Source organism: Microcaecilia unicolor, chromosome 5 (genome assembly GCF_901765095.1).
Source record: "Microcaecilia unicolor chromosome 5, aMicUni1.1, whole genome shotgun sequence".
Taxonomy (NCBI): Eukaryota; Metazoa; Chordata; class Amphibia; order Gymnophiona; family Siphonopidae; genus Microcaecilia; species Microcaecilia unicolor.
The window spans coordinates 20850575-20872774 of record NC_044035.1 but is presented as its reverse complement, the minus strand read 5'-3'; the positions used below and the strand labels follow the sequence as shown (position 1 = coordinate 20872774).

Sequence of the window (22200 nt, the reverse complement as noted above, 5' to 3'; positions counted from 1 at the left end):
CCAAATCCATTGTTGATTTTCACTAATATTCTATAGTTATGCGCAAAGATTTATGCACACCCACTTGGGCTGTGGCAACAGCAGACATATAGCATAGTAGATGACGGCAGAAAAGACCTGCACGGTCCATCCAGTCCGCCCAACAAGATAAACTCATATGTGCTACTTTTTGTGTATACCTGACCTTGATTTGTATCTGCCATTTTCAGGGCACAGACCGTAGAAGTCTGCCCAGCACTAGCCCCGCCTCCCAACCACTAGCCCCGCCTCCCACCACCGGCTCTGCCAGCCAATCTCGGCTAAGCTCCTGAGGATCCTTTCCTTCTGAACAGGATTCCTTTATGTTTATCCCACGCACGTTTGAATTCCGTTACCGTTTTCATCTCCACCACCTCCCGCGGGAGGGCATTCCAAGCATCCACCCCTCTCCGTGAAAAAAAAAAAATCTATAAGTTGGTTGCATTGCTTGATGACATGCCCATGGCCCTCCCATGTGAACGGCTCCCCTTGCAGTTATGTGCTAAAGCATGTAAGTGCCAGAAACTGCCATTGTAGTGCAAAAAGTTATGTACCAAATTGGTGCCTACCTTTTGGTACACCATATAAAATGAGAGGATTAATATGGTACAATAGTATATTTCTCTTGTAACCCCTCCCCAGCAAGTCCCCTTTCTCATGAACAGATAGAATTGGGGCAGATCCAGGGCCCAGAGACGTTTGGTAGCAGGAGCATAAGTGTTAATAAATGTATGGCTATCAGTGCATATTTCTGTCTCTCCCCTCCCCCTATATGGAAGCCAGGAGGGAGCAGGTCCTGGCAGAGAAATATGTACTGAAAGCCTCATGTGTCTTAACCAGCTGCTGCAGTTGCTGCCATTGGTAAGCATTTGCCCATAGTGAAGGGGACGGTGGAAGATGTTTGGGGGGGGGGGGGGTGACAGGCATTGGTCTTTATTTTCCTTATGGGATGGGCCCCGGGTTCTCTGCCATTTCTATTGGTTCCTGCTGACGTGTTCCATGTGTTTGTCCAGCTGCACATGCACAAATACATTGAATTGTATGAATGGATGGACATAGCTGGACACAAGAACTGCTGCCCCTTTGAATTGGTATGCAGTGTGTGTCTTGTGGTGGTTAGATTCTCCATTTTGATGATGACTGAATTGATCCCCTCATGTAGTAAAATGAATAAACTTCTTGAAAATCTTTAATGTGCTTTCAGTTTTTGGACAGTAAAGTCTGCTGTTTCTGTCCGTAGGGGTCCTGAAAGTTTGTTGTCAAGGATGGTAGCTGGGTGCTGATTTGAAAACCCCTAGTATTTCCTCTTAATAGAGATTTACAACAAGGAGAGACTCTGGAAAGAAAGAGGTGCTGCATCTGTTTTAGCTGAGGCAGTTGTGTTTTGCTTATTTTTGCTGTTTGGCACCAGGCTCTTGTATACTGATTAAGTAGTGTGACGTGTATAAACATTGGTTGGTCTCAAATGGCTGCTTCAGGGGCAGTGGCGTAGCCAAGGGTGGGCTTGGGTGGGCCCAGGCCCACCCAGTACCAGCATAGCTACAATGTGGCTGGCAGGGATCCCCAAGCCCCACAAGCCGAAAACTCCCAAGAACTGTCCCTCCTGCATACCTTGTAAATAGCAGATCTTTGCCTGCAGTGAGCAGTGACTGATGCATACTGCTCATACCGGCCACATAGCCTTCACTCTGATGTATTCTTGCCTAGGCAGAAACAAGAAGTTGCATCAGAGGGAAGGGTATGGAGCCAACATCAGCAGTGTGTATTAGTTGCTGCCTGCTGCCGATGAAAATCTGCTATTTAAAAGGTATGCGGAAGAGGGAGGATATTTGAGAGACCATATGGCATTCAGGTGAGAGAAGGAGAGACCACATCATCTGTGGGATGAGGCGGGGTTCTTCTGCCCACCCATCTTGGGCCCAGGCCCACCCAAAATTGGGTGTCTGGCTACGCCCCTGTTCAGGGGTAAAATAAGTAATAAAAATGTGATTAAAAAAACATAATGTTACTAACAACATAAATAGATTAAAAAAAGGTGCAGCAACATTACAAAAAATTTTAAAACACACACATATATATATATATTTGAAATATTAATAGCAGTAAAAACTTCACCAACCAGCTAAAAATACACATGTCAACATAGTATCAAATTATACAAATCTAAAAGAAATTAAAACACGTGGAGGCGTATTTTTAAAGCACTTAGACTTACAGAGTTCCATAGTAACCTATGGAATTTTGTAAGTCTAAGTGCTTTGAAAATATGGCTCCATGTAATCTACAAAGATGTACTTGAGGGAAAATATATTCCTAGATCAGTGTGTGAACAGGCATGCACCAGATCTGACTCAATTCTGTTAGATGAACCAACATAAATCTTAGTTTGCTTAAAAAAAACTTGAAAAACTCACATGACCTTGCTTAAAAGAAAGTATTCATTTTGGTTTTTTTAAAGCTTTCTTAGTCTGCAGGAAGCAAGTTCATGTGACCATGGTGATTGCTTATAGGTTGGCAGCAGGGTAAGATTTGGTTGCTGTAGCGACAAGGGAAAGACCACGTAAGTACTTTGTCCATTTTGTATTTGAATCTTGTTCTGTTCTGCATTTTTGAAACATTTTTTAAGCAAATTAAGGGGCCCTTTTACTAAATCTCGCTAAAAGGTGGCTTGTGGTAGCTTAGTGTCTGGCGCTTCTGCACACCGAGGCCACTTTTTTCTCATAATGGCCACGTACTAATTTCTCAATTAGCGTGTGGCCATTAGCACGGGAGCCCCCCACCGAGGGGCTCCTATGCTAAGCAGGCACTAATTGGTTGGTGCGCAGCAATACCCCTACGCTAACCGATAAGTTCAGGGAATTCCTACTCTTTACCGTTATTCACGCCCCTATGCTAAAAATAAAATCTTTTTTTTTTTTGCGTGGGATTGGTGCTTGTTCGGTGAACTACCATAGGACGCCTCAGCACATCCTGCGGCAGTGCTTTTTGGCACGAGGGAGGCACGCACTGGTGCCTACTGCCATTAGTAAAAGGGCCCCTAAGACTTATGTTGGTTCATCTAACAGAACTGAGCCAGATCTGGTGCATGCCTGGGTATGTATTTTTCCTGTTGCCCAAGTACATTTTTGTAGATTGCTATGTGTATTAACACCTATGTTTACTAAGCGGTGCTGTGGGCACGGTAGCATTATTAACGCACATAAATGGTGTGTTAAATGCTAACTCACCCATAGAAATGTATAGGCGCGTTAGCATTTAACACGCCGTAAATTTACAAGCACATTAAAAACACTAGACGCACCTTAGTAAACATACCCGTAAGTTCTTTTAGATTGTCTAATGCATGTTTTAATTTGATACTATGTTGATATTTGTGTTTTTAGCAAGTAGGTGAAGTTTTTGCTGCAACTAATATTTTATATATTCTTTCATTTTTTTATGTGTATATATATATATATATATATATATATATATATATATATATACATATATGTGTTTAAGATTGTTTTTGTAATGTTGCCCCTTTTTTATCTATTTATGTAGTTAGTAACATTGTGGGCTCTTTTAACCAAGTGGCTCTACCGATACCGATTTCAGAGATAAGAGACTGATCGTTTGACGTTGTGTCAATACTCTTTTGGCATCTCTGATAGAGCTGTTTTTCTAAAGTGATCTCCTATGTATGAAATTTCAGTTCATCTCAGCACATATCCAATATTATCAATTAAACTTGCGAGTAAAGGATTGTTGTATAGCCCCTGAAGCAGCCCTGTCGGGCGAAACACGGCCTGTGTCGGGCTATTTATGTATATATAATAAATTACTGTTTTATTTTTGCGATCTGCTTCGTTTGTTTTCCATTTTGGAGCTTGCAGACCGTTTGCCCTTGTGTTTTCTTGGACCCTATATATATATATATATATATACACATATATGTTTTAAGATTGTTTTTGTAATGTTGTTGCATTTTTTTATCTATTTATGTTGTTAGTAACATTGTGGGCTCTTTTTACCAAGTGGCTCTACTGATATCGAATGCTGCATGCGAAGAAGCCTATTTAGCTCCCATGGGCTTTTTCACATTCAGCGCATGCTAATCAGTAATGCCGCTTTGTAAAAGGAGCCCTTTTATCATATATTTTTAATTAGTTGTTATTTTAGCCTCTGAAGCAGCCGTTTGGAGAAACTTGGCCAAGTCAAGCTCTGTGTTGAAAACCCTCCACTCTTGTTGCACAATAAAGGTATTTTTGTATTATTTTGGACTTCTGTGGTCTTTTTGTGGTCTGCTCAGCGTTTCCTTCGGTAAACACCAGTTGGGGCAGGAGAGGCAGAGGACGGATGAGACCTAAATCAGTTTCTCAGCTCCGATTCTGTTGAATACAGTCCATGACCATTCTTTGCTGGAGAAGAGATTGACCTCCTAGTGAGGGCAAGTCTTTGGCACTGCTGTGTGCGTATCCAGCTATCCAAATGCTGTGTTGATGCCACCTAGAAAGGAGTTTTGATTTAATTGGCTGCATTTGTCAGACTGATGGGATATATATTGAGCAGAAATTGGATCTTAAAGTGTACCATTTAAAAAATAATAATAATAAAGGAGGTAATGATTATTCTATATAATAATTCTCACCTCCAACGTTCTAATGTGCCTGGTACTGTGGCTCCCTCGGAGGTGGTTTGCTAGGCAGTTTAGAATGCACTGACGTCAGTGATGTCACTGACAGCTGATTCCAAGGCAAGGGGAGGAGTAGGACTCCTCCCCCTGCCTACCAATCAGCTGTCAGTGCCCCCCCTTCGGCGCAACACCCAAGACCCTACCCTCCCTTGACGTATCACCCAAGCCCCTACCCCCCCCCCCCTCGGGCACATCAACTCCCTCGCCACCCGCAGCCGCCAATACTAACGCTGTCCGGCCACTACTGCTTCTCCTGTGGAGCAGCAGCGGCCAGTACAAAAAGAAAAAAGCCAAAAAAAGATTTTTAACCTGAAAGGCGGCTCCGTAGACAGCCATCTGGCATTGGCTGTCGTCACTGCAGCCGCTCCTCCTCTCCCCTCCACGTCACTGCCCCTGCAGGAAGACCCCGGAGGAGCGCAGCGACGTCAGAGGGGAGAGGAGGAGCGGCTGCAGAGATGACAGCCAATGCCAGATGGCTGTCTATGGAGCCGTGTTTCAGGTTTAAAATCTTTTTTTGCCTTTTTTTCTTTTTGTACCGGCCGCTGCTGCTCAACAGGAGACGCAGCAGCGGCCGGACAGCGTTAGTATTGGCGGCTGCGAGTGGCGAGGGGGTTGAAGTGCCCGAGGGGGGGTAGGGGCTTGGGTGATGCACTGGGGGGGGGGGGGTAGGGGTTTGGGCGATGTGCCGAGGGGGAGGGGAGGGTCGCTGGACATGGGTGGCTGCAGGGGGAGAGGAGGGTCGCTGGACATGGATGGCTGCAGGGGGGGCAGGGAAGAGGGAGGTGGGGAGGGGGTCCTGAGACCAGATGGGTGGCTGCAGGGGAGACAGAAGTGACCCTGCAGGGGGGGCAGGGGGAGAGTAGGGTCACTGGATATGAGTGGCTGCAGGGGGGGCAGGGGAGAGAGGTGGGTCGCTGGATATGGGTGGTTACAGGGGGGGCAAGGGGAAAGGAGAGGAGGGTCGTTGGACATGGGTGGCTGCAGGGGAGAGGAGGGTCGCTGGACATGGGTAGCTGCAGGGGGAGAGGAGGGTTGTTGGACATGGGTGGCTGCAGGGGGGCAGGGGGACAGGAGAGTCGCTGGACATGGGTGGCTGCAGGGGGAGCAGGGGAGAGAGGAGGGCCGCTGCACATGCGTGGCTGCAGGGGCAGAGGACGGTTGGTGGGGAGGGGGTCCGGAGACCAGATGGGTGGCTGCAGGGGGGACAGGGGAGACAGGAAGGATGCTGCAGGGAGGGGGGATTACCTTGCTAGCGCCCGTTTCATTGCCTACCGAAACGGGCCTTTTATACTAGTTTTATTTATAAGACTAACACAAACTCCCTAATTCTATATGTGGTTAAAAATTGCCCGTGCAAATTTGGGTGCACACCCAATTTGCAGGCGCAAGCTAATTGAATAATGAGTTAATTAGTGCTGATAATTGGCTTAACACAATTGTTGGCAGATTTAACTAGAATTTTATGCACGAGTTCAAAAAAGGGGGCGTGGAAATGGGAGGGTTAGGGGCAGAAGGGGGACATTCCTAACATTTACGTACATTGCTATAGAATTTTTTATTTTTTGTTACATTTGTACCCCACACTTTCCCACTCATGGCAGGCTCAATGCGGCTTACATGGGGCAATGGAGGGTTAAGTGACTTGCCCAGAGTCACAAGGAGCTGCCTGTGCCTGAAGTGGGAATCAAACTCAGTTCCTCAGGACCAAAGTCCACCACCCTAACCACTAGGCCACTCCTATGAGGTGGGATATGTACCTAATTTAGGCACGTATAATTGTACCATGTTTCAGTTGGTGCAGATGGCCACGCCTAAAGTTAGGTGCTATTCTATAAACCGTGCCTAATTTTAAACACTGCTTTTAGAGTCGTGCTATTTTTGGCGCCTTTAGCACCAAATATAGAATTTGCTCCAAAGTGGAGTAGGTGTTATGAAGATTCATGATTGTAACATAGTAACATAGTAGATGACGGCAGAAAAAGACCTGCACGGTCCATCTAGTCTGCCCACGATAAACTCATATGTGTATACCTTACCTTGATTTGTACCTGTCTTTTTCAGGGCACAGACCGTATAAGTCTGTCCAGCAGTATTTCCCGCCTCCCAACCACCAGTCCCGCCTCCCATCACCGGCTCTGGCACAGACCCCGTATAAGTCTGCCCTTCCCTATCCTAGCCTCTCAACCACCAACCCCTCTTCCCCCCCGCCACCCAATTTCAGCTAACCTTCTGTGGATCCATTCCTTCTGCACAGGATTCCTTTATGCCTATCCCACGCATGTTTGAATTCCGTTACCGTTTTCAACTCCACCACCTCCCGCGGGAGGGCATTCCAAGCGTTCACCACCCTCTCTGTGAAGAAATACTTCCTGACATCTTTCCTGAGTCTGCCCCCCTTCAATCTCATTTCATGTCCTCTCGTTCTACCGCCTTCCCATCTCCGGAAAAGATTCGTTTGTGGATTAATACCTTTCAAATATTTGAACGTCTGTATCATATCACCCCTGTTTCTCCTTTCCTCCAAGGTATACATGTTCAGGTCAGCAAGTCTCTCCTCATACGTCTTGGAACGCAACTCCCATACCATCCTCGTAGCTTTTCTTTGCACCGCTTCCATTTTTTTAACATCCTTCGCAAGGTATGGCCTCCAAAACTGAACACAATACTCCAGGTGGGGCCTCACCAACGTCTTATACAGGGGCATTAAAACCTCCTTTCTTCTGCTGGTCACACCTCTCTCTATACAGCCTAGCAACCTTCTCGCTACGGCCACCGCCTTGTCGCACTGTTTCATCGCCTTCAGGTCCTCAGATACTATCACCCCAAGATCCCTCTCCCCGTCCGTGTCTATCAGGCTCTCCCCACCTAACACATACGTCTCCCTTGGATTTCTACTCCCTAAGTGCATCACTTTGCATTTCTTCGCATTGAATTTTAATTGCCAAATGTTAGACCATTCTTCCAGCTTCTTCAGATCTTTTTTCATGTTTTCCACTCCCTCCGGGGTGTCCACTCTGTTGCAAATCTTGGTGTCATCCGCAAAAAGGCAAACTTTACCTTGTAACCCTTCGGCAATGTCACTCACAAATATATTGAACAGAATGGGCCCCAGCACCGATCCCTGAGGCACTCCACTACTCACCTTTCCCTCCTCCGAGCGTACTCCATTTACCACCACCCTCTGGCGTCTGCCCGTCAACCAGTTCCTAATCCAGTTCACCACTTTGGGTCCTATCTTCAGCCCTTCTAGTTTATTCAAGAGCCTCCTGTGGGGAACCGTGTCAAAAGCCTTGCTGAAATCTAAGTAGATGACGTCCATAGCACGTCCTTGATTTAATTCTCCTGTCACCCAGTCAAAGAATTCAATGAGATTCGTTTGGCACGATTTCCCTTTGGTGAAACCATGTTGTCTCGGATCTTGCAACTTATTGGCTTCCAGGAAATTCACTATCCTTTCCTTCAGCATGGCTTCCATTACTTTTCCAATAACCGAAGTGAGGCTTACCGGCCTGTAGTTTCCAGCTTCTTCCCTATCACCACTTTTGTGAAGAGGGACCACCTCCGCCGTTCTCCAATCCCTTGGAACCTCTCCCGTCTGCAAGGATATATTAAACAAATCTTTAAGAGGACCCGCCAGAACTTCTGTGAGCTCCCTCAGTATTCTGGGGTGGATCCCGTCCAGCCCCATGGCTTTGTCAGTAGTTTGGTTTTGAAAGAAGAACTAGGGGGTATTCAATGAAGCTACAAAGTAGTAAATTTAAAACGAATCGGAGAAACGTTTTCTTCACTCAACGTGTGATTAAACTCTGGAATTCGTTGCCAGAGAATGTGGTAAAGGCGGTTCGCTTAGCGGGGTTTAAAAAAGGTTTGGATGGCTTCCTAAAGGAAAAGTCCATAGACCATTATTAAAATGGACTTGGGGGAAAATCCACTGCGTATTTCTGGGATAAGCAGCATAAACTGTTCAGTACTTTTTTGGGATCTTGCCAGGCATTTGTGACCTGGATGGGCCACTGTTAGAAACAGGATACTGGGCTTGATGGACCTTTGGTCTGTCCCAGTATGGCGGTACTTATGCAGGGCATGGGTTCTCAACCCAGGACACAATCAGCCAGTTGGATTTTCAGGATATCCTCTATGAATACCCATGAAATAAACTTGCATATTCTGCCTCTATTGTATTCAGATCAATCTTGTGCATGTTCATTGTGGGTCTCCTAAACACCTGAGTGGGTTGAGAACCCCTGGCCTAGGGCTAGCTTTTGGGATCTTCCTGAAATACTTGTGCTTCGACTTTTTGAACAACTGTGCACAGTATCTGTAGAGTGATGCTGTCTGTGAGCCACATCAATGTCTTATGTTAATGGGAACATTGGCTGCAAATGACGAAAGTTCACTGAAAAAGGTGCTGATGCTGAAATTGTGTATTTATTACCTTCGTGTGTAGTGCTGCAGTGATTCATGAGCTCCTATAAACATAAAGCTCCATTCTGCGGTGTATAGATCACACCAAAAAAAAGAGGTAGTGAGACGTGTCAAGCAAACGAGCAAATAGTCCAAATAGTCTAAAGTTTCTTGGGGTGAATTTGGACAAGCATTTGAATCTGGACTACCATGTACGAGTTGTCACTAAAAGAATGTTTTGTTTTTTTTTTGTTACATTTGTACCCCGCGCTTTCCCACTCATGGCAGGCTCAATGCGGCTTACATGGTGCAATGGAGGGTTAAGTGACTTGCCCAGAGTCACAAGGAGCTGCCTGTGCCTGAAGTAGGAATCGAACTCAGTTCCTCAGTTCCCCAGGACCAGAGTCCACCACCCTAACCACTAGGCCACTCCTCCACTGTTGCTACTATTTGAGATTCTACATGGAATGTTGCTATTCCACTAGCAACATTCCATGTAGAAGTCGGCCCTTGCAGATCACCAATGTGGCCGCGCAGGCTTCTGCTTCTGTGAGTCTGACGTCAGACTCACAGAAACAGAAGCCTGCACAGCCTTCTACATGGAATGTTGCTAGTGGAATAGCAACATTCCATGTAGAATCTCCAATAGTAGCAACATTCCATGTAGAATCTCCAATAGTATCTATTTTATTTTTGTTACATTTGTACCCCGCGCTTTCCCCACTCATGGCTGGCTCAATGCGGCTTACATGGGGCAATGGAGGGTAAGTAGTAGTAGTAGTAGTAAGTGACTTGCCCAGTCTCAAGGAGTGCCTTTGCCTGAAGTGGAAATCAAACTCAGTTCCCCAGGACCAAAGTCCACCACCCTAACCACTAGGCCACTCCTCCACTGTTGCTACTATTTGAGATTCTACATGGAATGTTGCTATTCCACTAGCAACATTCCATGTAGAAGTCGGCCCTTGCAGATCACCAATGTGGCCGCGCAGGCTTCTGCTTCTGTGAGTCTGACGTCCTCCGAGTTCGGGATCGCCCTCCCCCCGGCCCTGTCACCACTTCTCCCCTTACTCACGCGATCTTCCCTGGTGGTCTAGTGACGTCGGGGCAGGAAAGAGCCCCCTCTCGGCGGCCATTTTGAATCTCGCCGAGACCGTCAGGCAGCAATGCATACAGGAGGATGGAGAGCAGCGCGCTGGGCAGGAAAGAGGGGGCTCTTTCCTGCCCCGACGTCACTAGACTACCAGGGAAGATCGCGTGAGTAAGGGGAGAGGTGGTGACATGGCCGGGGGGGGGGGGGGGGGGGGGAGGAGGTAACCCTGAGGGCAATCCCGAACTTGGAGGGAGGGATTCGGACAAGATGCACCGGAGCACCTAGGTTTTAGAGGAGGGAAAAAGCAAAAAAAATGTTTTCCCTATTTCCCTCCTCTAAAACCTAGCTGCGTCTTATGGTCCGGTGCGTCTTATAGTCCGAAAAATACGGTAAGTAAATAAAATAAACAATGATGCTCTTTTTTTTTAAAACATATGACTAATTCACACATAGGCCTCTAGTTCATGTGTATAGGACTCAACACAGCTGTGTTTTGTGGAAACCTTCAAACTTGTCTTTGAGATAGCCAGCAGCAGCGATTCATTCAGCTTCCCTTCTGCCGGTTATCACAAAGACAAGTTTGAAGGTTTCCACAATTGAAAAGCTCTCTAGCTTCTCGTAAGATCTGAGCATTGCATTTGTGCTCTGTGGACTCCATCGGAAGGCAATTGTGCCGAAACACGGCCCTGTGTGAATTATTATTATTTATGATTGACATATCCCACATTATCCTGAAAATAGGCTGGAGTTCAATGTGGTTTACAGATTAGATTAAAATTCAAAGTATAGAGTACAACAGTATTGAAGTAATATACTGTAGTGGCTAGGAATTATAGAATAACTATTTATTGATGGCTATATCAATGAACTAATAATATTGTACTTTCTGATAGTCGCAATAAGAACAGGAAACCGGAGTTGTCAGCTATTTTGTTACAGTATAGACCAGTGATGGCGAACCTTTCAGAGACCGAGTGCCCAAACAGCAACCCAAAATCTAATTATTTATCGCAAAGTGCCAACAGGGCAATTTAACCTCCCTCCCAGTTCCATGGTCCCCCCTCCCTCCCTCCCTCCGAGTTCCAGGCCCCCTCCCTCCAAATTTTAAAAGATCTATCTTACCTCATCGGGGTTAGGGCAGCAGCAGCGGTAAAAAGCATGCAAGCTCAGCTCGGTGCTTAGTTCAGTTTTCCCTTCTCTCTCTCTCTCAGCTCTGGTCCCGCCCTCATTTCCTGTTTCCGCAAGGGCGGGACCAGAGCTGAGAGAGAGAAGGGAAAACTGAACTAAGCACCGAGCCGAGCCTGCATGCTGCTGCCCTAACCCTGGCGAGGTAAAATAGATGCCGTTTAAAATTCGAAGGGAGGGGGCCTGGAACTCGAAGGGAGGAGGGAACGAACTTCCGGTGAGGGAACAAACTTCCGGTGGGTCTCTCCTCCGTTCCGACACAACTTTGAACTGCTAGCGTGATTGCACCAGCAGTATGACTCTGGCTGAGGCAATGGCGCGCGTGCCAACAGAGAGGGCTCTGCATGCCCTCTCTGGCACGCGTGCCATAGGTTCGCCATCACTGGTATAGACTAATGAGATGAATTTGAGAAGTAATGGGGTTTCAGCACTTTACAGAATTGTATGTAGTCTGGATGAGAGCTAATAGATTTGGTGGGCCTTTTACATAGGCACGCTAAAAATAAGCGTGCGCTAAACTCTAGAGACGCCCATTTATTCCTATGGGTGTCTCCAGCATTTAGCAGGCCTTTGTAAAAGGTCCACTTAGGAAGAGAGTTTCAACGTTTGGTTCCAATGTAAGTGAAATCAGCATTTGTATACTATGTTTTTAGGGTTTTGGTGGACGAAGTAGAAGGGAGTCTCTGGCTTCAAGGGAGGCTTTACGTGAAGACATCTCTATTAAATGGTTTATATAATCTGGAGTCAGTCCACAAAGGATTTGATAAATGAAGGCACACAGCTTCAATGAGTGGTTAGGGTGATGGACTTTGGTCCTGAGGAACTGAGTTTGATTCCCACTGCAGGCACAGGCAGCTCCTTGTGACTCTGGGCAAGTCACTTAACCCTCCATTGCCCCATGTAAGCCGCATTGAGCCTGCCATGAGTGGGAAAGCGCGGGGTACAAATGTAACAAAAATAAAATAGATACTATTGGAGATTCTACATGGAATGTTGCTACTATTGGAGATTCTACATGGAATGTTGCTATTCCACTAGCAACATTCCATGTAGAAGGCTGCGCAGGCTTCTGTTTCTGTGAGTCTGACGTCCTGCACATACGTGCAGGACGTCAGACTCACAGAAGCAGAAGCCTGCGCGGCCACATTGGTGATCTGCAAGGGCCACCGACTTCTACATGGAAGAATAGCAACATTCCATGTAGAATCTCAAATAGTAGCAACAGTGGAGGAGTGGCCTAGTGGTTAGAGTGGTGGACATTGGTCCTGGGGAACTGAGTTTGATTCCGATTCCCACTTCAGGCACAGGCAGCTCCTTGTGACTCTGGGCAAGTCACTTAACCCTCCATTGCCCCATGTAAGTCGCATTGAGCCTGCCATGAGTGGGAAAGCGCGGGGTACAAATGTAACAAAAATAAAAAATAAAATCCTAGCTTCCATATCATCAAGCTGATCAATCCATAGACTGGTGGGTTGTGTCCATCTACCAGCAGGTGGAGATAGAGAGCAAACTTTTGCCTCCCTATATGTGGTCATGTGCTGCCGGAAACTCCTCAGTATGTGCTCTATCTCAGCAGGTGGTGGTCACACACAGCAGCAGCTCTGGCTAGGCCTCCAAGCCTAATTTTTAGGTTTTGTTGAGTGCCTGGGGTTGAGGGCTCTTTTGAGCAAGTGCAAACCTGGTGGTGCCAGGTCCCTCCTTTTCTCCCCCCTCCCGCTGGCTCCGTTAAAAAAAAAAAAAAAAAAAAAAAAAAAAAATTTTGAACGTCCTTAAAGGCGTTTATTTCGACGTTTATTTAAGCGTCTATTGCAGCTACTCACTGGGACACCAGGTCGTTACAACTCGGAGCGGACAGCAGGTAATTTTTACCTTTTTATAGCGGGCAGGGGGTTCCCCGATTCTTCTCCTCGTGGCATATGGCGTCGGAGGGCGAGGGCGCAAAGGGTCGCTCCCCGGGTCGCTTGAGCGCTTCTAGAGGGGATGCGGGGGTCTTAAAGCCTGATTCGCCCTTGTTGGGTGACAGTTTCGTGACCGATGAATGTCCCGGTCCTTCCTCCGGCGTGGCGGTTTTTCCCGCCATAAACGCCCATCCCCCGCTCCTCGCCTCCGCCATCTTGGCCGGCCACGCGACTCGGACGGCTTCTTCTTGGGCCGCCCTTGAGGTTGGAGACATTAATGCCATGAACGCCCTTAATTTGGGCGACGGCACAGAAGCGGCTAAAGTTAAGAGCCGTTCTTCCCGCGCGGCTCCTTCCCGGAGTTTCGCGCCGGACGCCATTTTGGATGCGCAGCATGTCTCTCCCCCGCTATTGCGAGCGCCGGTTGAGGGTGCGTCTAGGGCTGTTGCCCAGGCTGCGGAAGTGCACAGTCTGGGGGGTTTCTCCCCCGAGTTTGTTTTGCTGCTGCATCAGGCCTTCCTCATGCACAACGCTGCCCCTGCTCCCTCGTCTGGTAAAGAGGTTGAGGTTCCCAGAGGTAAACGCCCTCGGGTTGATTCCCAGGCCTTGGAGGAATTTGTCTCCTCCGATGTAGATGAGGGCAGCGTGTCTGAGGTCTCCCAACGGTCCTTTGCGGATTCCTTGGAGGAGACGGATCCCCGCTCGGATGGAGCGGATGACCCCTCTGCAGCGCGGCTTTTTAGCCCAGAGGATTTGCCCAACCTGTTGTTACAGGCCATGGACACTTTGAAGATTTCCTCTCCGGAGGACGTCTCTCCCTCAGCCCCTGTTGGCTCTGCCATTATGCTGGGGACGAAGCGCCCGTCTAGAACCTTCCACGTGCATGATGCCATGCACACCTTAATTTCGGCTCAATGGGATGTCCCAGAAGCGAGCCTTAAAATGGCTAGGGCTATGTCCCGCCTCTATCCTTTGGCTGTGAGTGAACGTGAGGCCTATCTGTGGCCTACCGTGGATTCTTTAATCACTGCGGTGACTAAGAAAACGGCGTTGCCGGTGGAAGGTGGCACGGCCCTAAAGGACGCCCAAGACAGAAGATTGGAGGCGGCCTTAAGGTCGTCCTTTGAGGCGGCTGCTTTAAGTTTGCAGGCCTCAGTTTGCGGCTCCTATGTGGCCAGGGCGTGCCTGACTATGGTGCAGCGGGCTTCCCCCTCGGATCATTCCTTGAGGGCTGATTGGCCGGCCCTGGAATCGGGCTTAGCCTATTTGGCAGACTTGCTGTATGATGTCTTGAGGGCCTCAGCGAAAGGCATGGCTCAGACAATCTCTGCGTGGCGGTGGCTTTGGCTGAAACATTGGTCTGCTGACCACGCCTCTAAATCCCGCCTGGCTAGGTTACCTTTTAAAGGCAAGCTGCTCTTTGGGGTCGAGCTGGACAAAATCGTGACCGATCTCGGCACGTCTAAGGGCAAGAAATTACCAGAGGTCAGGGCTCGGGCTAGTACTCGTCCCGGTACCTGCAGAGGACGGTTGCAGGAAGCCCGTCGGTACCGCCCGGGCAAGTCGGGTTCCTCTGCCCCCTCTTCCTTCAAGAGGAATTTCTCCCCCAAGCAGCATTCCTTTCGCAGAGACCGCCGTCCCGGAGGTGCTCCCTCCGGTCCTCCCCCAGGGTCTCGTACCCAATGACGGGGTCTTGGTCCACGCCCCAGTGCAGATTGGAGGACGGCTGTCCTCGTTTCTGGGCGAGCGGACCACAATAACTTCAGACGCGTGGGTGCTGGAAGTCATCAGAGACGGCTACAAACTAGAGTTCTGCCGACCCTTAAAAGACGGGTTTGTACTCTCTCCCTGCAAGTCTCTGGTCAAAGCTGTGGCAGTGCAGCAGACCTTGGACAATCTGATCCGCCTGGGCGCGGTCGTTCCGGTGCCAGAAAGTCAGCTTGGCAAGGGACGTTACTCCATTTACTTTGTGGTACCAAAGAAAGGAGGTTCTGTCCGGCCTATCCTCGACCTCAAAGGGGTCAATCGGGCCTTGAAAGTGCGGCACTTTCGCATGGAGACTCTCCGCTCTGTTATAGCGGCAGTGAAGGCAGGAGAGTTCCTGGCATCCTTGGACATCAAGGAAGCGTACCTGCATATTCCCATCTGGCCTCCTCATCAACGCTTTCTGCGTTTTGCAGTCCTGGGACGACACTTCCAGTTCAGAGCCCTCCCTTTCGGGTTGGCTACTGCTCCGCGGACCTTTTCCAAAGTAATGGTGGTCATCGCGGCCTTCCTACGAAAGGAAGGGGTACAAGTCCATCCTTATCTGGACGACTGGTTGATCCGAGCCCCCTCTTATGCAGAGTGCGGCAAAGCTGTGGACCGGGTAGTTGCTCTTTTGAGCTCCCTGGGATGGATCATCAACTGGGAGAAGAGCCAGCTGCGCCCGACTCAGTCCCTGGAGTACCTGGGAGTTCGATTCGACACCCAAGTGGGCAGAGTGTTCCTGCCAGACAATCGGATTGTCAAACTTCAGGCTCAGGTGGACCAGTTCCTAGTAGCCTCTCACCTTCGGGCTTGGGACTATGTGCAGCTGTTGGGCTCTATGACGGCCACGATGGAAGTTGTGCCCTGGGCCAGGGCTCATATGAGACCACTTCAACACTCTTTGCTGCAGCGCTGGACTCCGATGTCGGAGGATTATGCTGTGCGCCTTCCCTTGGACCCAGCAGTGCGCAAGGCGCTGAGCTGGTGGATGCAGACAGACAAGTTGTCTGCGGGAATGCCTCTGGTGACCCCAGAGTGGATTGTCGTCACGACGGACGCCTCGTTGTCGGGCTGGGGAGCCCACTGCTTGGGAAGGACAGCGCAGGGGCTCTGGTCTCCTGCAGAGGCAAAGTGGTCTATCAACCTCCTGGAACTCAGAGCCATTCGGTTGGCGCTTTTGGAGTTCATCCCGGTACTGGTGTTGAAGCCTGTACGGGTCCTGTCGGACAATGCCACGGCTGTGGCCTATGTCAACCGCCAGGGAGGTACCAAGAGCGCCCCTCTAGCCAAGGAGGCTATGAATCTTTGCCAGTGGGCGGAAGCGAACCTGGAGCAGCTTTCAGCGGCCCACATTGCCGGAGTCATGAATGTCAAGGCGGACTTTCTCAGTCGCCATACCTTGGAGCCCGGAGAGTGGCAGCTATCTGCTCAGGCGTTCTTGGACATCACGAAGCGCTGGGGCCAGCCGAGCCTAGATCTGATGGCGTCATCGGCCAATTGCCAAGTGCCGCGCTTTTTCAGCAGAGGACGGGACCCTCGATCCCTGGGAGTAGATGCTCTTCTCCAACAGTGGCCGACACAAGAGCTTCTCTATGTGTTCCCGCCCTGGCCCATGTTGGGCAGGGTGCTAGACCGGGTGGCAAAGCATCCCGGCAGGATAATCCTGGTGGGTCCAGATTGGCCCAGGCGTCCCTGGTATGCGGACTTGATCAGGCTCTCAGTCGACGATCCTCTGTGGCTGCCAGTGGAGCAGGGCCTGTTACATCAGGGTCCCGTGGTGATGGAGGATCCCTCCCCCTTTGGTCTTACGGCCTGGCTATTGAGCGGCAGCGTCTGAGGAAGAAGGGCTTCTCAGACAAGGTCATCGCCACTATGCTGAGAGCGAGGAAGCGCTCTACTTCTACTGCTTACGCCAGGGTTTGGCGTATCTTTGCAGCGTGGTGTGAAGCAGGCTCACTTTCTCCCTTCACTGCTCCAATTTCTTCAGTGTTGGCGTTCCTGCAAGAAGGTCTGGAGAAAGGCCTGTCGCTCAGTTCCCTTAAAGTCCAGGTAGCGGCTCTGGCTTGCTTCAGGGGCCGCCTGAAGGGTGCTTCCCTGGCTTCGCAGCCAGATGTGGTGCGATTTCTCAAGGGAGTTAATCACCTGCGCCCTCCTCTGCACTCAGTGGTGCCTGCGTGGAATCTCAACCTGGTACTAAGAGCATTGCAGAAGCCGCCTTTTGAACCCTCGTCGAGGGCATCTCTGAAAGACCTGACGTTGAAAGCAGTCTTTTTGGTGGCTATCACTTAAGCCAGAAGAGTTTCCGAGCTCCAGGCGCTCTCATATCGAGAGCCTTTTCTGCAGTTCACTGAGGCAGGAGTGACTATTCGCACAGTGCCTTCCTTCCTGCCCAAGATTGTTTCTCGCTTCCATGTGAATCAGCAGCTCTGTCTCCCTTCCTTTCGTAGGGAGGACTACCCAGAGGAGTACTCTGCTCTTAAATATCTGGATGTGAGACGAGTCATCATCAGATACTTGGAAGTGACCAATGATTTCCGGAAATCGGATCATCTGTTTGTCCTGTTTGCAGGTCCTCGTAAGGGTCTGCAGGCTGCTAAGCCTACAGTGGCAAGATGGGTCAAGGAAGCCATTGCAGCGGCTTATGTGGCCGCGGGGAAGGTGCCGCCTATCCAGCTGAAGGCTCACTCCACGAGAGCTCAGGCGGCCTCGATGGCAGAGGCCGGATCCGTCTCCTTGGAAGAGATATGCAAGGCGGCAACTTGGGCTTCGGCTCATACATTCTCCAAGCATTACCGTTTGACTGTGGCTGCACGGGCGGAGGCCCGGTTTGGAGCTTCAGTGTTGAGGTCAGGGATTTCAATGTCCCGCCCTGGGTGAGTACTGCTTCGGTACATCCCACCAGTCTATGGATTGATCAGTTTGATGATATGGAAGGTAAAATTATGTATAATCATACCTGATAATTTTCTTTCCATTAATCATAGCTGATCAATCCATAGCCCCTCCCAGATATCTGTACTGTTTTTATTCTGGTTGCATTTCAGGTTCAAGTTTAGTCTTCAGTTACTTCAGAAAGACTTCGTGTTCAAGTTTTTTCACTTGGATTCTTCAAGAGTTAAGACGAGTTTGTGTTACAGTGAGCTGCTGCATTCCTCTCCCCTCCGTTTTACGGGGCTGGATTGAGACTTAAAATTCTGCCGGCACTCCCTCCCGCTTCGTGCGGCTGTAGGGCAGCTTTGTACCCCTCCCGCTTCGGCGGTGTTAGGGTCAGTCAGCTCCTCCCGCGGTTGCAGGATAAGCCAGATCCCCCCGCATCGGCGGGTGTGGTGTCCCTCCCCCGCTCCGCGGGGATGAGCTGGACGGATTCCCCTCCCCCACTTGTGTGGGGATGAGCTGGGTTAATTCCCCTCCCCCGTTTCGGCGGTGGTGAGCTGGGCAGAGTGTCCCTTCGTGGGTGTAATTCTCTAAGTGCTGAGTCCTGCGGATGGAGCTTTGATATCGACATACTGAGGAGTTTCCGGCAGCACATGACCACATATAGGGAGGCAAAAGTTTGCTCTCTATCTCCACCTGCTGGTAGATGGACACAACCCACCAGTCTATGGATTGATCAGCTATGATTAATGGAAAGAAAATTATCAGGTATGATTATACATAATTTTACCTTTAATGGGGAGCCAATGTAATTTCATTAATAAAGGAGTGTCTCGCTCAAAAGGAGGAAGTTTGAAGATAAAACGAGCAGCTGTGTTTGTACAGTTTTGGAGTGCTTTTAAGACCCGTTCCTTACTCCCCGAATAAATGGAGTTGCAATAATCCAGCTGGGAAAGAAATAGAGATTAAACTAGTAGTTTTATAGTTCCAGCAGCAAAGTAGGGTCCGATGCGCTATATCTTCCAGAGGGTTGTGAATGATTTGAAAATTACTTTGGAAATATGGTGTTCAAACTGGAGATGATTATCAGTGAAAACACCTAGAATCTTTAGAGTGGATTTCAGAGGATAGGAAATGTGGTCAGTGGTGAATGAATTAAAGAGAGTGGGAACATATGGATTAGTAATGACCAGAAATTTGGTTTTGTCCCTATTGAGTTTTAATCTAAATTCTGATCAGTAGCGTACCAAGGGCCAGGTGGTGGAGGGCGCAATTACCATTGGAATGTGCCAGTACCGGACCATAGTTCCTCTGAGAGTTTAGTTACAGACCTCTGACAGAGGAGTGGAAGAGGGACTTGAGCCAGGACTACAGCACGGTGGGACAATTTCCTGCAGAACTTACCGTGGTAAAGCCTGAAATAGGTGAAAGTATCACACCATGTGCACCTTAAAATATTCTCTGCCTAGATTTCTCTGCGTTTATAATCTTGTGGTTCAATTAAGCTTGCCTGATAATTGTCTTTCCTTGCGTCCTGCCTGCTTGCTCAGATGGATGGTTATGTCCCTCCTCCCAGCAGGAGACCGAGCAGAGCTATCTGACCTCTGTATGTTGCCTGGTGCAGCCAGCCAGTATTCTCTTATGAAAGCAGAGGACTGTTTGCCCCTGTTCTCCCTGGAGATACTTGCCCTCTGAGATACTTCACTGAGTGACAGCCTTTAAAGGAAAATATAACCGTGTTCTAAAGTTATTGTTTAATATAGCACAGTTACCTGCCTTAGGTGCTCAAGGACCAGCATTTCCTGAATGTCACAGCCTGCTGGGGTGGATGTTTGGATATTTCCCATCAGTATGATCCCAGGCATGACAGTTGTTGGCCATACTTTGTGAACTTTGATGCCCAGCCCTTTGTACGAATTTACGAGATACCAGCCCAGCCTCTATGTACTGTACTGTCAGCAGTGTGGCTCCTTCCTGAGTCTGTCCATACACTTGGGGAAAGGTGGGAAGGGCGTTTGGAGTTACAGTCAGTGGTCTATTTACAATTTATCTTTCTTTGCTCTTTTAGATGAGAAGAAACAAATTGTGGCAACGGTGGAGAAACAGCTGGAGGAAGCCAGAGAGCTGGTATGTATTTACGAGATTAGGGATCCAACCAGGTGAGAGGCAGGTTGATAGGATTTCTAATGGCATATAAGGATCAAATTACCGTTCATCAACAGGGGCATATCTGAGGTTCGGTGGTAGGGGGGGCAGGGGCTAGAGTGAGGGGGCACATTATAGCCCCCCCCGGCCGCTGCCCCCCCTACCGCCGTTAACCCTCCCCCTCTACCGCCGTTAACCCTTTCCCCGCCTACCGCCGTCACCTACCCCCGAGGTCCGCTTCCTCCTGCCGGTTTTTAAAAATATTACTTCAGCTGGCGGGGGACGTACAACGTGCTGCGACGTCAGACTCCGTCCAACTGGAAGGGTGCAGCTTTCACAGCACGAGGATGAAGAACTCAAACAAGATCTTGGCTGGGCTGGCGGGGGTTGGGGTCCCCCGCCAGCTGAAATAATATTTTAAAAAACCGGCAGGAGGAAGCGGACCTCGGGGGTAGGTGACGGCAGTAGGCGGGGGAGGGTTAACGGCGGTAGGGGGGGTCCAGGGCGAAATCTGCGTGGGCCCAGGCCCCTGTGGCCCCACGCAGATACACCCCTGTTCATCAGTCTGTATAAAATTGAATCTTTAGGATGTGAGCTAAACTGGAAGCTGGACTGTCTGAGGAACTTTTGTAATTCGCCGAGTCTTTTCGGTTTGTTTTCTCACCCTCGGTGACTTGTTAGCCACACTGAACTTCTGAGGTTAGTGTGGGCTATTAGTGTTTTAAGGTAATGTTTTCATGAAGGTACAGGTTCTTTTTTGGAAAACTGAGGTTTGCTGATTTTAAAAGTGTCTGAGGAGTTTTCTGCTTTAATGTCAAAGTATATTTCAGTACACAAAGATCTTTTTTTCTGGCTTTTAAAGCATCTCAATCTAGACCCAGACGTGCTGTGTAAGGTGAAAAACTGCCAAGTGATAAGTTAAAACGTGGTTTCTGGTGCCTTCGGCTGAAGGTTGTTTTTGTGAAGATGGATTTGTTTAGTACAGTTTACACTAAGGGGTCACGTGACCTTTCACAACCACAAGCCACATCTGAGGCGTGTTTCACAGTTCGGATAACATGGATATAGCATGCGTCTGCCTTCGTTTATATATTCCACATTGTGGGATTTGAATGAAAGGAGATTATACAGTGCAGGTGTCCCAAAATGTGTAATCAGCACTGCTTTAGTTGTCTAAAGACAGCGAGCATATTCTCTCTCTCTCTGGACCCAAATGCTGTGCAGTGATGTGGATTTTCATGCCATTTGTACCATCTGAACCAGTGGAGAATTTGCAGCACCCACTAGCCCTGTGCAAGAGCTGAATTAATGACCCTTTTTCTATAAGGCTGGTGGTTCTGACTTGGAGTTGAAGGTGGTACCCCATGGCAGAAGCCTTCCATCCAGCACGTCACCAGGATTTAAACACAACTGGTGCCACTTTCCAGTCAGTTGGATGTTTTTATAAAAAGTAAAGAGAGTATCATTGTGAAACTTTAGACCCGAATGAAACACTGTATAGCAATTTGAAGTGAGTCCATACGGCATGGTGCAGTCTTTTGATTAATAGAAATGTTTAAAAGCTTGATTTTTATAGCTTGATAGTTTTTTTCCTAATTCTTGGATCATTTCTTTCTTAACTTGTGGTCGATGGAGGTTTTGTTTTAATTTCCTTCTCTTTATTCTATTATGATTATGATTATTTCATAAATGGTGTATTATATTCTTGTTTGAATATTATGTACTAGTAACGAAGGCCCGTTTCAAATCGCAATGAAACGGGCGCTAGCAAGACTCCCCTCCGTCCCTTTGTGTCTCTGTGTGTCGCCGGCCCCCCTGCAGCCTCCGCCGAAGGCCCCCCCACCCCACTGAGTGACCTGCCGAAGTAACGTGTGCTCCGCCCTCGACGTCATCGCGTTTTGACGCGAGGGCGGAGCACATTCTCAGCTCCAACGTTGTACTGCACTGTAGCTCTGCTCCGCCCTCAACGTCATAACGTTTGACGCGAGGGCGGGGCCCACAGACTGTGATTTTGTGTGGCTTCAGAGCTTCGAACTTACGAACCTGGCTTCAGTGACGTCAGTGCAAGTAGAACGTTGAGGGTGAGTTTTATATATATAGATATTAAAATGTGTATAAATAAAAAGAAAACAACTGGCGCCACTTACAAAGGAAATACCAGT

General features: G+C 48.7%; 1 protein-coding gene across 2 annotated transcripts in view; it reads left to right on the top strand.

The window, feature by feature from the left end:
• Positions 1-22200, top strand: part of VTI1A (vesicle transport through interaction with t-SNAREs 1A) — a 673595-nt gene that overhangs the window by 8657 nt on the left and 642738 nt on the right. For both annotated transcript variants that reach the window (XM_030202729.1, XM_030202730.1), the window contains exon 2: positions 19962-20020. In XM_030202729.1, coding sequence (XP_030058589.1) covers positions 19962-20020 — 59 coding nt within the window. The remainder of the gene's footprint in view (positions 1-19961; positions 20021-22200) is intronic.